This window comes from Sorex araneus, chromosome 1 (assembly GCF_027595985.1).
Source record: "Sorex araneus isolate mSorAra2 chromosome 1, mSorAra2.pri, whole genome shotgun sequence".
In the NCBI taxonomy this organism is placed as follows: domain Eukaryota; kingdom Metazoa; phylum Chordata; class Mammalia; order Eulipotyphla; family Soricidae; genus Sorex; species Sorex araneus.
Genome location: NC_073302.1, coordinates 247,087,691 through 247,103,186, shown reverse-complemented (window position 1 = coordinate 247,103,186; position 15,496 = coordinate 247,087,691). Strand labels below are relative to the sequence as shown.

The 15,496-nt window shown below is 42.3% G+C and overlaps 1 protein-coding gene across 3 annotated transcripts in view; it reads right to left on the bottom strand.

Annotated features, from left to right (window-relative positions):
- Window positions 1-550: 550 nt before the first annotated feature.
- TSC22D1 (TSC22 domain family member 1) overlaps window positions 551-15,496 on the bottom strand; it is a 111,286-nt gene continuing 96,340 nt past the window's right edge. Inside the window, exons 1-3 of one of the 3 annotated variants that reach the window (XM_055129347.1) lie at window positions 4,320-4,420; window positions 3,167-3,218; window positions 551-1,929 (exon numbers count right to left, since the gene is read on the bottom strand). In XM_055129347.1, the coding sequence (XP_054985322.1) occupies window positions 1,672-1,929; window positions 3,167-3,169 (261 nt within the window). In that variant the 5' untranslated portion in view covers window positions 3,170-3,218; window positions 4,320-4,420 and the 3' untranslated portion in view covers window positions 551-1,671. Of the gene's footprint in view, window positions 1,930-3,166; window positions 3,219-3,606; window positions 4,027-4,319; window positions 4,421-15,496 lie in introns of those variants that run through there. The other 2 variants (XM_004604586.2, XM_004604584.2) reach the window with 2 other exon arrangements.

Below are 15,496 nucleotides of genomic sequence, written 5' to 3'. Positions count from 1 at the left end.
TCGAATCATCTGGCTTTTGCTTGGGCCATCCTGGGAGTTGGAAAACTCATTCCACACCAGGAAAAGCCATCCAAGCCCAAAGTGATCAAGCTCTCAAAGCGACTACCATCTTGTCTTTCCAACCTCCATCTTCTGATCCAATACGGGCTTTTTGACCACACACAAAAACACACCAATTCACCTCTCCGCCAGTAAACTTCCAAAGAGGAGAGTTCTCGTGGACTCCTAGACTTTCAGAGTCACCGGAGGAAAGGGGGACTCTTGAGCCATCTCCTTCAATGACCCACGTCAGCTCTGAAGGGTGAAGCTACGGGTCCAGGTCACAAAACTAGCCTGAAGAACTAAGTTCGTGTCTCCTTCACTGTCTCTTTCCAATGTTGGCTGAAATAATGCAGCCAACCTCGAGTCAAGCCACTGGAACCCCTGCTTTGTCCCACTCTTTTAACTCCCCCTTCAGGATCTGCCTAGTCAAATTGAAACTGCTTTAACTTTACTTGGAAATAGTTGTGAAAATGACTGCAATTATGTTAACACTATAATGTGGAAACACTTGTTTATCAACATTTTATATGCTTTATTGAAAGTTGACAAGTGCAACAGTTAAATACAGTGACACCTTACAACTGTGTAGAGAACATGCACAGAAACATATGCATATAACTACTATACAGGTAATATGCAGAAGCCCCTACTGGGAAATTCATTTCATTAGCTAGAACTGATCATTTCTCAAAGTATTCAACCAGCTCAATCAAAAGACATCAGTGAACAGGGATTTAACTTCAAGATATTCAGCAGCTAGATTACACAAAGTGACTAACTGTGCCAAATTCTTAAAATTTCTTTAGGTGTGGCTTTCTTCTTGTAACATTTTTTTAAATGTAGATCTCCTATATAAAAGACACTTCACACCTTTTTAGACAGCCAATGAAACATCTAAATTTCAATCTGTACAACCTAAATAGTAGTTACAGGTCCTCTATTGTACAAAATAGTTACACTACATACACAAATATACAATAAGCAAAACAACCTTCATGGTAAGATAGCCTGGGTCCCAGCTACCTGTCACCGTGTAGTCACTCTAATAGTTTTGTGTCATCCACTATTTCAGAAAGAGGCACAGTACTATTTTTTTTAATGGGTTCTGGTGACAGTCGTCAATTTATACGATGAACTAAGGTTCCCCTCATTTTAGGTGAGACTATGCATCAGTCTTCACTTTCACCCCCCTTTCAAGTTCCTCCAGGGGGAAGAGGGAGGGGCCCCCACGGGCTTCAAAGCCCCATGTAGAACACTACATGCGAGCAGGAGGGAAGGCTTGGAAGTGAGGGTGGGGGGCCGGGAGGGGATGGAAAGGCACACAGCTCCTCAGCATGAATGAAACCATTTCTCACGTATTTGCCAAGCTGCATGAGGTCCCAGTATATCCATGCTAATTCTCTGCTTAACCTTTAAATCACCCAACTAAGAAATGTCTTCAAGCCAGAAGCATATGAGTGTTTAATACTGGAAAAAAGAGATAATGGCATATGTCAGTCTCACGTCTCTTTCGCAGCGAGCAATGAAATGGGTGAGTGTGGAGGCGGGCCGCCCCTAGTCCATCTTCTCGGTCGGTCAGTTCCGGTCAGTTCCGGCAGCAGCAGCAGCAGCTCTGCGGGGCATAGGCAGCTATGCGGTTGGTCCTGAGCCCTGGGATGCTGGCTGGGCGGGGGGCTGTGTGGTCCCCTGTGGCTGTGTGGTGGCAGGGGGGGAGCCAGTCTGCAGCTGGGCCTGGAACTGGGCAAGCTGCTCAGGACTGGCCAGGGTCTTCAGCAGATTGTTTTCCTGCTCCAGCTGGGAATTTTTCTCTATGAGTTCTTTGATTTGCTCTTTGAGGACCTCCACTTCCTCTCTCACCGCGTACATCAAATGGCTTTTCACCAGATCCTGAAAGGGAGAGGGGTGGGGGTAGGGGGTGGGAAGGGTTTTACTTCTTAGCTCCTCTTCCAAATTCTAAGAAAGGCATCCTTTCTGTTGGTCTCTCTACACCCCCGGCCTTTTGGAGATCATTAGGAGTCACTCGAGGGATAGCTGCTGCTGACAACTCCAACTGTATGACACTTCAGTTTAATGTCGAAGTGGTCAAGCTTGTTCAAAGGCTAGGCGTCCTTTGCAGACGCTAGCAATGAATGTCTACAGTGGGCCAAGAAAGCTGTGCTTTCTAAAATGCACAGGACTCGGTGGGGCAGGGGGGTGTCTCACCCCCTACCCCCACCCTAGGAACCTGGCCAGCAGCCCGCAAGAAGCAGGAGGCCAGAGCAAAGGGAGTTGCTTCCCCGCCCCCAGTCCCTCCCCTCCTCCCTCCACCCGCTGGACCGCCTCCCTCAGCACCGGCTGCAGCCAGTTCCTACAGAACATGTTGCCGCATTTTCCTCCCTCCACCCCGGCCACCCCCCCCCCCCACTTTTCGTGATTAAGCTGACATCACAGAAACCTGGGCAGACGTCGCAGCCAATGGGGGCTCGAGTTATTTATAGCTCCGAATTAAAGGTTCGGAGTTTGCCTAGCAACAGTGGGCAGAGAATCCCGTGAGAAGAGCCACAGGCGCTGCTCCAATAACAAAGAACGGCCAAGGCGGAAATAAAAAAAAAAAATCGGAGAAATCCAGGCAGAGGCAGAGAAGACAAAACTTTTCTCTGATTCTTCTTCATTGTGCAGCAGCCCACATCACTGGGGGTTCCGCCTGTGCTGGTACTGGGGGCCCACCCTCCCCCCACCTCACTTCTGCTGCCCTCCCCTCCTCCCTGGCTCCGGCTCCCCAGAAAACCCTAGGATTCTAGCGGAGTGCAACATCTCAAGATGTGCCCACGGCCACGACCCGAGTGTAGCAGCTTGGCTAGCAATTTGCTGCAAAAAGCGACCCGATCGTCTGTGCAATGGGTCTGTGAAAGAGAACTGTTGGTCCTGGGGCTGGCGGCTGGGGGCGGGGGTCCTTGCTCACCCAGCAGCCCTGGTATGTGGCTTCACGCTGGCAGAATGGAGACTGCCGGCATTTCTAAATGCATGGATAGCAACCATCATCTAAGCTGGGGGGAGGGGGGCGGGCACGGGTACCATCCCAAGGCATCTCGCTTTTTTGTACAGTGCCCACATTTAATACAAATGAGCTGGAATCAGTACATACCATAGCTTGCTCGATTTTGTTGTCAATAGCTACCACACTTGCACCAGAGGAGCTGGAAAAGAGGGGGAAAAAAATCGATAAATGGAATTTAACCATTCAAGAGAAAAAAGGATCTCCTAACTGTGGTGTTAATAAGCATCATTTCACCCCCTATTCTTTAGTGCTCTGTAATATATTACCCATCTGAACATACCAGTTCCTCGATTAACACATCTAGACATTTCCCTATTTTTAAGGGAGAGAAATTACATAAGGAGGCTAAAAGCCTGTTCCCTGAAGATATGTACAAAAAAGAAAGCTATTCTAAACATTTCAAAAAGCAACATCCATGTCACCATAGTGTCTCTGCAATGGACAAAGGAATTTGCCTTGTCTATCTTTTACCTGCATCGTTATAAGTATCTCCCGAGTAAATTTAAACTATCCCAGTTGACATTTACCTATTGTCAAGTCTCACAGACGCGTTTTCAGTCCCCAGCAAAGATGACAAGAAAGAAATTGAAAAATGCCTCAGTTGGTAAACTCCTAGATCCATCGCCACTGGTCTACACCATTGGGATTTCATGCAATTGCAGCCAAAAAAAAAAAAAAATACACACAAACACCGTCGCGGGGGGGGGGGGGAATAAGGGAGTACCGGCGGGCGTTATTTGAGTTAGATTAAAAAAAAAAAAACAAAAAACCAAAAAGAGATGTAGCTTTCCGCAGCCCAGGAACAGACAGAAACCGAGTCAGCCCTAATCTTAAGAAACCCGGGCTCCTAAGGTTGGGCCGTGCTGGGAAGATGCGGAGGGCGCCGCGGCGTGCGGAGAGGCCTCCTCGGGCTGCCCGGCTCGGCTCCACTAGCGATCCACCGGCACGCCAGCTCTCCCGGCAAAATATATGCAGCGAAGAGCCGCCCCGATTGGCCGGCCCGCCGCGGGACCCGCCCCTGCCTTCCCCGCCCTCCTCCCCGCTTCCCGGCCCGCTCCCTCCCCCACCCCCACCCCCGCCCCCAGCCTCGGGCCGTGCTCCGGGTGGGCTGGGCCGGGCCGCGCGCCACGGCCGACACCGCCGCGGCCCGCGCCCGTGGGACCCCCCGGCTGCCGCAGAAAACGCCAGGGGCCCCGAAGAAAGGCTCGGGGGACCCCTCCACACACACACACGTGCTTACGTTTCAGGGAAGCGGACCCTGGCCCCGGAGCTGCTGGTCCCCGCGGCGGCCGATGGGCGAAAGCTTCCTATTTGCAACCAGAACCGTCGGGAGAGCTACTGGGCATGCCCAGTCCCACTAACGACTCGCAGGAGCGCCAGTCTCGGTTTCAATGATCTGGTTCTTACAGGCAGCCGTAGGGAGGATTTTATAGGCGGTTTTATTTATAAGGCTAATGACCGCAATGCAAAAGTACTTAAAAAAAATAGTTTAAGAGAAAAAAAATCATTTGCTTTTTTTTAAAAAAAAAAAACACCAAAAACCAAAACACTAGTTTTCCATGAATGTATTGAAACAAAATCTTTATATATCCTATGCTAGGTTTACAGAAATCCACCACATGAAATCAAATGCATCTGCTCCCAAATGCCCCCAGAGCCGTTAGCTTTTAAAAACTTCATCTCCCCGTTTTCTGTTTATAGTTAGGAAAGTTCAATACGTATATTTTCAGCAAATCCCTAAAACAGGCTTTCTCAGTTTTACATTTTTCAGTTAATCCCACAGGTTGAGTAGACATTTTCAGTAAACCCCTAAAGCAAGCTTTTGGAAATTAAATGGCAATTCCTGTACGACGCAATCCTAAGAGCCTTCTGACATCAGAAGGATTAATACATTGTAAAGAAAGTATCTCACCTTGAAGGAATGCTGTAAAGTGTGGATTTCCCCCTGTTGTTTTTTCATACTAACCAAATTCTTTTTCTAAACCAATATTGTTGGTTGTTATAAAGTTATAAATAGCTAAGCCGTCACATAATTACTCCTCCTTATTTAAAATATTTGCAATTAAGAATCTATTGGGACGACAACACAATAAAATCTTAAGGCCTTAAATTTTCTTCTTATAGATTATAAAGTCTACAATTCAATACATTTAAGATTTAACCGCTACAACACTGCCCTCTAATGGTGTAATCTTATAAAAACAGACAAACTGCCAGAGATCACGCTAATTCAACAAGCCGTTATCATAAATAATTTCAACATAAAAATTAACCACAGAACATAAACATGAATATATTCTATTTATACACAGAGGTTTGTAGTTTCTCAAATAAGAATTCTTCAATATTTTCCTTTAATTTTTCAGATAACTGCCAGAGACTTTTAGACATTCTTTTAAATTGACCCAGATTTGACTGAGGGAGCATTGTTTACAACAAATGTCCAAAATTAATAGGAACCAAATCTTTTGAATATGGAAGATGGTGCAAGGAAATTCTATTTTGTATTTAAAACCAAGTCTTAACTATAAAGCAATATCATTTTTAAACTGTAAGGCTCATAATAGTCTCCAAATTCTAAGGTTTTGCTTTTGAATAAAAAAATATTCAAAATGCGTTATATGTTATCGTATTTATAACAAAATGTTCAATATGGATTATATCCTGCTCAAATTTTGAGGGCGGTTACTCTTCTTAGTAAAAGGAAACAAAATGCGACCTTAGAAATCATGATGTGGGAAGCAGGCTTGTAGCCCGTGTCTATGAATGCTAGACAGGATGAATACTTTTTCATAAATGTACATATTTTAAAAGTTGAATTTATCATAAAAGACCTATCTCTGTGATTAAGTCATTTACATATTTTAGTTGAGTGCCAACTGCATAGAAATAAGTTACTAAAAGAAATGCCATCTTAAGCAGTAAAAAGGAAATTTTAGAACACAGCTCTGTAGTCATGTAAAGAAATGAACTTAAGACTCCCAGCTGAAGTTTTAAAAGCTACTGGCATTGACTAAATTGGTTGCATTTTCATTTCATTCATTTTAACTGATCATTCATTATATTAGGCTATAGAACTCAGGATTGGGCGTAACTCCCCAAACCCCAAAAATATAATGAAAATAAAATAGAAACCAGTTTAAGCACCATGGTTGGCTTAACGCAGAGGTCTATGAACTTCTTTGGCCCTACAGCCTGCTTTACAAGAAAACAAAATCCTTGCACCCTCTAGAAATCTACCTTAAGCAAGCAATCAAAAGCACCCTCCAATTACACTCCAGGTTCCTACTACCCTGTTGACAAGTCCGTCCCCAGCTCCTGGACTTTGGGGAACTGGGCTGGTAACACAGGGGGTCATTATGGATATCTCCACTATATTTCTACTTTAAATGAAATTGCAAACAGAAAACTCGAATAATCTATCCTTGAACATCAGTGTGTACTGATCTGGAGAATCTGCCAGGCCAACGTATATGCAAACAAACAAAAAGTCTATTTATTTTCACATTTTTCATATAAGCACTGTAGCACTGCAGCACTGTTGTCCCATTGCTTATCGATTTGCTTGAGCGGGCACCAATAACGTCTCAATTGTGAGACTTGTTGTTACTGGTTTTGGCATATCAAATACGCAACGGGTAGCTTGCCAGGCTCTGCCGTGCCGGCGGGATACTCTCTACACTAAACTTCATGAAGACTGTATTTTTAATTTTAGATTTCTTTGAAACTGAAAAGATGTGTTTGGATGTATGGCAAACAAACTGAAGCAAAGTTTCATGGAAAAACCTGTAGGTAGGAAATGGCGCACACAGAACTAGAATTACTTTCAAGCATTTCTTTTTGCAAGACAAAACACCTCTGAGTCCAAGAGCTTAACAGAGACTACTTGGCAGTCAGAGATGTTCCCCTGATTCAGGAAAGCTCTAATAGACACCAGTGGTCCTGGTTATCTCTGCTCTGGGCAGAGATGAGGTCTCTCCAGAGTGGACAAAATGACACAAAGCAAAAAGCCTCGAAACTTGAGACTGGGTTGTCTGCTCTTCTTTTGCCTAAAAGCCTTGTTTTATTTACTTATATTTATTTATTTATTTATTTATTTATTTATTTTGCTCTTTGGGTCACAGCCCGCAATGCACAGGGGTTACTCCTGGCTAATGTACTCAGGAATTACTCCTGGCAGTACTCAGGGGACCATATGGGATGCTGGGGATCAAACCCGGGTCGGCCCGTGCAAGGCAAACGCCCTTCACACTGTGCTATCGCTCCAGCCCCTAAAAGGCTTGTTTTAACCTGGATTCCACTTAGTCAATTCTCCATCCTAGTAGTGAGCAAGCCAGGACCTGAGAGAGGGCCAGGGCAGGGCCTGCGTGCTTCTAATCAGTAACACTCGCCATTCTCTGGAACACCGTCGGACTACTGATGTTGTTACAGCCGGAGGCCAGCACTGCAGAGGATAACTTATCCCACCTCATCCCCCATCAAAACTCCTTGCAAATCTCTGTGATTCCAGTCAGGAAGCCTGGGCAATATCACACTGTACTTAACTATGTCCTCCTTGTCTAGGAACTTCCAATTCCCTCCTTCTTCCTTCTCTACTGGGAGGGATGCTGGAAACTGGTACCCCAGGTTAGCAAATGAAACCACAGAAATATCAGTTGAAATGGAATTATAGATAGACCACAAATAACAAGTTACTGTTGGGTTGCCCCAAACATTGTCAGAAGTGATGCTGAAAAAGACAAACAAGAATAAGCTTTTCCATTCAACAATGAGTTTCAGAGAAAGGATAGAAGTCATAGTTGGATAAACACAACAACAACAAGAAACAAAACCCAGAATAAAAGAGAAAGAGAATGCTGAGGAATAAATCTAGGCAAGTCAATGTCATAGTGGGTTCTCAAAACTGAGAGAAAAGTTATGGGAAATAATTTATGTATTTCCAGAACTGAAGGGCTAGTGTGCAGATGAAATGAGATGACTGTCACCACAATATGTGAAAGCACCTACGTCAGCGTACATTATGCTGTACAACCAAACTCCAGAGTATTCTGGGCTAGAGAAATGGCTCAAAGGGCTGGTGTAGTGGTCTTCATACTAGAGGCCTAGGTTCGATTCCCAGCACCTGAATACCACTGGGAGCAACCCCCAAGTCAGGAGTAGGCCCTGAGCACTGCTGGGTGTGATCCCACCCCAATCCCACCCCCTCAAACAAATAAAAACTAGAACAAAAATCCTAAACGTTCCAAACAGAAAAATGTAAATTACAAACCTAAAGAAACTAGTATCAGGGGCAGGAGTGATAGCACAGCAGGTAGGGCGTCTGCCTTGCATGCAGCTGGCCTGGGTTCGATTCCCAGCATCCCATATGGTTCCCCGAGCACCACCAGGGGTAATTCCTGAGTGCAGAGCCAGGAGTAACCCCTGTGCATCACTGGGTGTGACCCAAAAAGCAAAAAAGCAAAAAAGAAACTAGTATCAGAGGTGAAGGGAAGAGCAAGGTATACACCAAGACTATAAATGTTTTATACACTTATTTTAAACACTTAACTACAATATACTTAAAAAATAAAAAGTAAAACAAACATGTGATAAAAGTACAAGGGTCAAGGCAGTAGGCGACCCTGGTTCGACTATCATATATGGTCCTCTGAGTAGAGAGACAGAAGTAATCACAGAGCACTGCCTAGGCGTGACACAAATGTACACACCCCCAGAAAGTGTTTATGTGGAGGTGGGAGAAGGGAGGACACATATCCAGTGTGTTCAGACCTTACTCCTGGCTCTGCACTTAGAGATCACTCCTGTTGGGGCTCAGGGGACCATTCAGGGCGGCGGAGATCAAACCCAGGAAGATCTGCAACACAAACACCCTGCTATACTATCACTCTGGCCTGCCAAAAAAGGTGTCTAAAGTGATCCCAATCTATTAAGCGTAATAATAAAACATCTAACATGGAAATAGAAAGAAGAATGCTAAGATATTCACTGCCTTCTGGAAACACTGCTGTAAGGTGGGGAGAAAGAGAACGGACCTGTAGAGGCGGTTCCTCCATCCCAGACTGAGAAAAAGCCAATGGCTGCAGCAGGTAGAAGGAATCACATAGAGTGGGGAATAGGTGGTGTTCCTACCAGCCTGAGTGAAAATAAAATTTGTAAACACACTGCATCAAATATTCAGAGCAACATGACCAACAGAGTGGGAAAAAAAGTCCTTTGACTCAGGAATGTTTTGGTTTTATGGAAAGTAATTTAAAAGCAGCCTTGAAAATTGTTTCCAGGTAACTTAACTGTGTCCCCAAACAAAGCTCAAAGATGTTAAATAAAATACAGTTAGCATCAAATACTTCAATGTTTGGAGTCCAACGGAAAGCACCAGGCATACAAACCAGCAGGGAAATGTGACTCATAATAAGAAGGAAAATCAATCAATCAGAATGACCCAGATATGACAAAAATGATATAATTTGTAGAGAAGTACATTAAGATAATTATTATAACCACATTTTATATGTTTAAGAAGACAGAGGGAAACATTAGCATATTAATTAGAAATATGGAAAGCATCAAGCAAACCCAAATTAAATTTATTAAGATGAAAAATACAATGCTTTACGTGGGATATAAAGAAACATAGTGGGGGAAATAACAATTGCCCAAAGACAGTGGAAACAAAAATAAAAGAATGAGAACTGGTATTCAGCAGGAGACATGCCCCCTCAGGGGCTTCAGGATAGGACAGGGAGGGGACAATGATGGTACTGAAGGCAAATGTTCAACCAGAAGGAGAAGGTGGTGCTGAAAGGTGGTAAAATATTATGCATGAAACCTTATCAGCATCAGTACAGTAAACAACAGTGCAAAAACATATTTTAAAAAGTGTCCCTCATAGAGGCAGACTTGTGTATGGGAAGCAAATGGTGGGGTGGGGGAATTAATGGGCTGAAGTGAGCGCTGGTGAAGGGATTGGTGTTGAAACAATATATGCCTGAAACCCAACCATAAATAACTTTGTAATCTCACAGTGACTAAATAAAATTTTTTTCTTTTTTTTTTTTTGCAAAAAAAAAAAAAAAAAGAAAAATACAATGCTTGAGAAGAAAAATATATTTTCATGAGACTAGAGGCAGATTTGACAGAGCAGAAGAAATATTAATGCAAATTAGCAAACTATCAAAATAAAACAGAAAAAAAATGAAAAGAGGAACAACCCAATACAAAAAGAACAAAGAATCATTGTACAGCAGAACAGTACCAAGTAACTAATTATCTCTTTAGTAGTAAGTCTCTAAAAAAGAGAGAATATTTAAGAAAATAGCTGTTTTTTTTCCATTTTATTAAAACGCTAAATGCATAGATCCTAGAAGCTAAACAATTCTCAAGTGAGAGAACTATGATTTAAAAAAATATAACAAATGTATTCCTAATAGTCAAGCTGCTTAAAACCAGAGAGAAGGGGGAAAATCTAAAAGGATGCCAAGGAAAGACCTAGCTGATCCAGCAGCAACAAATGGGACGATGCAGACTTCTGCAGGAAGGATGAAAGCCACCTTCGGGCTGGAAACAACAGGAGGCAAAAACACGGAACGGTAGAAAATTACCAAGCCAACTAACGGTGCTGTGTCCAGTGAAAATATTGGTCAAAACTAAAGGCAATCACTCTTTGACAGATCCACAAAAGCTGGATGGATTCAGTAGAGGCAGACCTACACATGGAGAAAATTCTAAGTGCTTCAGTAAGAAGGAAAGCGACACACATGGAAACTGAAATCTACGTAAGCAATGAAGAGCTTCAGAAATGGTAACTGTGTGGTTGGATGCAGTTTCCTGTCCTCCGATTTATCTCTTTAATTCGCTTTTAAAAGCTAATGAATTGTTTAAAGCAAAATAATAAAAATGTGTGTGTGTGTGTGTGGGTGGGAGGGGTGGGCAGGGACTGGTTATTATATACATTGAAGTAAATCCAAGACAAAAGTAGAAGGCCAAGAGGGCCAAAGCAAAGTATGTTGTTGTATTATTTGAAAGAAGACTTGGATAAGTTAAAGCTCTACATATTTCTACAATGAAATAACTGAAGTAGCTAATATAGAGTTATCGCTAATAAGTCAACAAATGAGAAACTGAAATGGAATCATAAGAAAATGTACCAGCTACAGTATGGGAGAATAAATGGAAAAGTAGACTAAAGAACAGAATGTGAAAAAACAAACAGTAAGATAGCAGAATTAGACTATCGCAATAATCACATTAAAGTGAATGATCGTGAATGATATTAATACAAAGGTAGGTGGAGGGATAGAACAGGGGTTAGGGCACTTGCCTGTACTTCATCAACCCCTATTCAAATTCCCAACACTCTGTGCTGTGTCCCCCAAGCACAGAGCTAAGAGGATCCCCTGAGAACAGCTCTGTGTGGCCCACAATCCTCCCCGTCCCCCCAAAAAAAGTGTATGGAGTTTGACAGACTGGGACTAAAAAGAAAAAAGCAAGACATAATTATGCACTGCATTTAAACTATAAAAGTACAAATAAGTAAAAGAACAGAAGAAGATAATACATTTTAACAATAACCGAAAGGATGCCAAAGCAAATATATTGGTTGAAGCAGACTGCAGAGCAAAGGTCATTTTACAATGAATAAGAGTCATGCTTTCAAGCTGTCAGCAAAATAACACCAATAACAGAGTGTCAAACACACAGAAGCAAACCAGATAGAACTGTGGGGGGAAATGGGATAGTTCACAATTGAAATTTTTGTTGACAATTCTCTCTCAATAATTGAAAAAAATCAGTAAACAAAAATAAGAATGTGAAAGACTTGATTATTACTGTCTGCCACTTTAGTTTCAGTAGAACATTCTATTTAAAAACAGTGAACAATTCTTTTCAAGTACACAGATAATTTTCTCTTTACTGAAATAGACCATATTTTCAGTCATAAGTAAAGTCTCAATAAATTTAAAAGGATTCAAGTCATACAAAGTATTTTCTCTGAAGGCAGAGTAATTAAATTGGTGATCAATAATGCAAATTATCCAAAGTCTCCAGATATTTAGAAATAAATAAACATGTCTAAATAGTTTAAGGGTCAAATAAATAATCAAAAACAAAATTATGGCATATTTTAAACAATGAAAATAAAAAAAAAACATGACATATCCAATTTGTCCCCCAAAATTTAACAACATAGATGAAATGGAAAGATACCTAGAAAAACACAAGCTACCAAAACTCACTTGATAAAAAATAAACAATTTATAGCCTGAAAAGTGCAAGGATCCCAAATACCAGATTTTAAGACTTTATACACAGGTATTCATTCTCATTAAGAGAGTGTGGTATTCACCAGAGAATGCTCCAGAACCCAAACTGAGCCGATAACACCGGGGTGCCCCAGATGGAGAAGGTGCAGAATCCCCACTTTCTCCAGATGGAATCCTGGTGACACTGAGCATCTACTAACATGGCTCCGGTATGTGCGGACCAGGACTATTTCTCCAAACCCCAAAGCCACGCGCCTATCCCGATATATAACAAAATGTTCAGGAATGGCTCCTTCGCCCCTGAACGGCCATGAGCCCAGAGGCACACAAACCATTCTCAGAATGCAGCGGTTGCCGGCAGAAATGATCCTGGACCGTGAGTGAACTAAGCTACAGCCCCGTGCAGCCCCAGAGGGGATGGGTTTTTGTCCCTCGGCCTTTCCCCCTTTGCAGCAACATGGCGACTGCTACCTTTCAGAGCCAACTGGACAAAGAGGTAGGAGCTTGCAGTGATGGGGCACGTAGGAAATCTCAAGATGGGGGGAGTGGAACTGGCCCTGCTCCCCGCCCAAACAGGACCCCAAGCGGCCGCCTATGAACGGCGCCTCTGCTCCTGAACAGCCATGATCCCAGAGGCACACAAACCAATCTCAGAACACAGGAACACAGAGGCTGCTGGCAGAAATACCTCTGGACTTAATTACTAAAATACCATAATTCCAAAACTGTGTGGCCACTGTTGCAGCCGTGCTACATCGTATGCTCTTCATTATCAGCAATAGAAAACAAATGATCTAATGATGCCTTTTCGGCAGGTCTGACTCTTGGGAGAAAATTCCAAATAATAATAGTGGGTTTTCTGTTGAAACACTGAATGTAATCAAAGTAAAGAGAGAGTCAAGTAAACTGGTCTCACAGTGATTCAATTAAAAAAAAAAAGATAGTGTGGTATTGATAAAAGAGAGTCATCTACAGCAATAGAACAGAAGATAGATGTCACCAACAGACACATATGCTAAAATGATTTGACAAAGATATAAACATACTCAATTAAGAAAAAGTCTTTTCTATAACAGCGCTCACAGACATATAGCAAAAATAAATCCAATTTGATTTATCTTCCTTAGCATCCCACCAAGCACTGCCAAGGGTCACTCTTGGGCACAATACCAGGAACAGCCGCTAAGTGCTTCTTGGAGTGGCCCCAAACTCCCTTCCCTATAAATAACGTGCACAATCTATTTTTTTAAAGAAATATAATTTAAATTTACCAAAGACAAAAATGTAAAATGCAGAATGATAAAACTTTTATAAGAGCATCAGAGAAATCTTAAGGAACTTAGATTAAAAATTCTTAGCTATCACACACTGATCACTATCAAAATGAAAGAATTTGGTTTTTGAAGGAGTTATAAGAATGAAAAGATGAAAGCACAAACTGGAATAAAATCCTAAACATCACATGTCTGACCGAGGTCATCTATCTAAAATATACAAAGAACTCTTAAATCTCAAAAGCAGGAATACAAACAACCCAATTTAGTAAAAACTGGCCAAAGGATATTTCATCAAAGGAATTATATGAATGATCAATAAGCAGAAATGCAACCCAAGTCATTATGAAGTACCATTAATATCTACCTGAACAGCTACAAAAGTTTTAAAATTTAACTTAAAAATACACTGAAGAGGGGCTGGAGTGATAGCACAACGGATAGGGCGTTTGCCTTGCACATGGCCGACCCAGGTTCAAATCCCAGCATCCCATATGGTCCCCTGAGCACTGCCAGGGGTGATTCCTGAGTGCATGAGCCAGGAGTGACCCCTGTGCATTGCTAGGTGTGACCCAGAAAGCAAAAAAAAAAAAATACACTGAAGAGAATCTAGGATTATTAGAATGCTCACAATACTGAGGGTGGGAATACAAAATAGCACAATTACTTAGCAAAAAACAGTATAGCAGTTGATTATTAAGTTACACATACTTTCCATAAAAATGAATTATCCCAATCGAAGTTACTCCCCCAAGAAAAATAAAGGTGTTTATTCTTATAAAATCTGTTTTGTATGGCTCATAGTCACTCAAAATTTAAATGGCATCTACTGGAAAATGTATAAACTGTGGTACATATGTGAAATGAAACACAGTACTCATAATACTCAGCAATTAAAACAACAACATCCGGGGCTGGAGCAATAGCACAGCAGGTAGGGCATTTGTCTTGCATGCGGCCGACCCGGGTTCGAATCCCAGCATCCCATATGGTCCCCTGAGCACCGCCAGGAGTAATTCCTGAGTGTTGAACCAGGAGTAACCCCTGTGCATTGCCGGGTGTGACGCAAAAAAAAAAATAAATAAAAAAAAAATAAAACAACAACATCCAAACTACAAATACAAAAACAATAAGAACGAATTTTATTTAAATTGTGGTATGTCAAAGGAATCATACTCAAAAGGCTGCAAAGTTTGACTCCATTTATAGGACACTGTGGGAAAGTCTAATCTTAAAAGGGACAGAAGTTGCCACAGCTTTCCTGCACAAGGAGGGTATTTAGTGGGTGATGGAAATGATTCATACCTTAATGAACACAGATGATGTTTGTTAATACTTGCAGAACTGTGTACTATAGGGGCCAGGAAAAACAGTACAGGGGTTAAGTCGCTTGCCTTGCATCCTGCCAACCCCGGCTTGAATCCCCAGAACTACATATAGGGCCCCTCCCCACCTCCAAGCACCTCCAGGGGTCTCCCCACCGAGAACCCCCAGGGATCACTATTGAGCACAGAGCCTGGAATAGCCCCTAAGTAAAAAAAATTGTACTGTGTACCAAAAGAACAAATTTACTGCAGATATATTATACTGTATACTGTTATCCCGTTGCTCATCGATTTGTTCGAGCGGGCACCAGTAACGTCTCTCATTGAGAGAGTTATTGTTACTGTTTTTGGCATATCCTATATGCACGGGTAGCTTGCCAGGCTCTGCCTTGCGGGCTCGATACTCTCAGTAGCTTGCCGGGCTCTCAGAGAGGGGTGGAGGAATAGAACTCGGGTCGGCCTCGTGAAAGGCGAACGCCCAACTGCTGTGCTATCGCTCCATCCATTATACTCTTTAAAAATGAGAGGAAGGCCAGAGAAATAATACAGGGGTTAAGG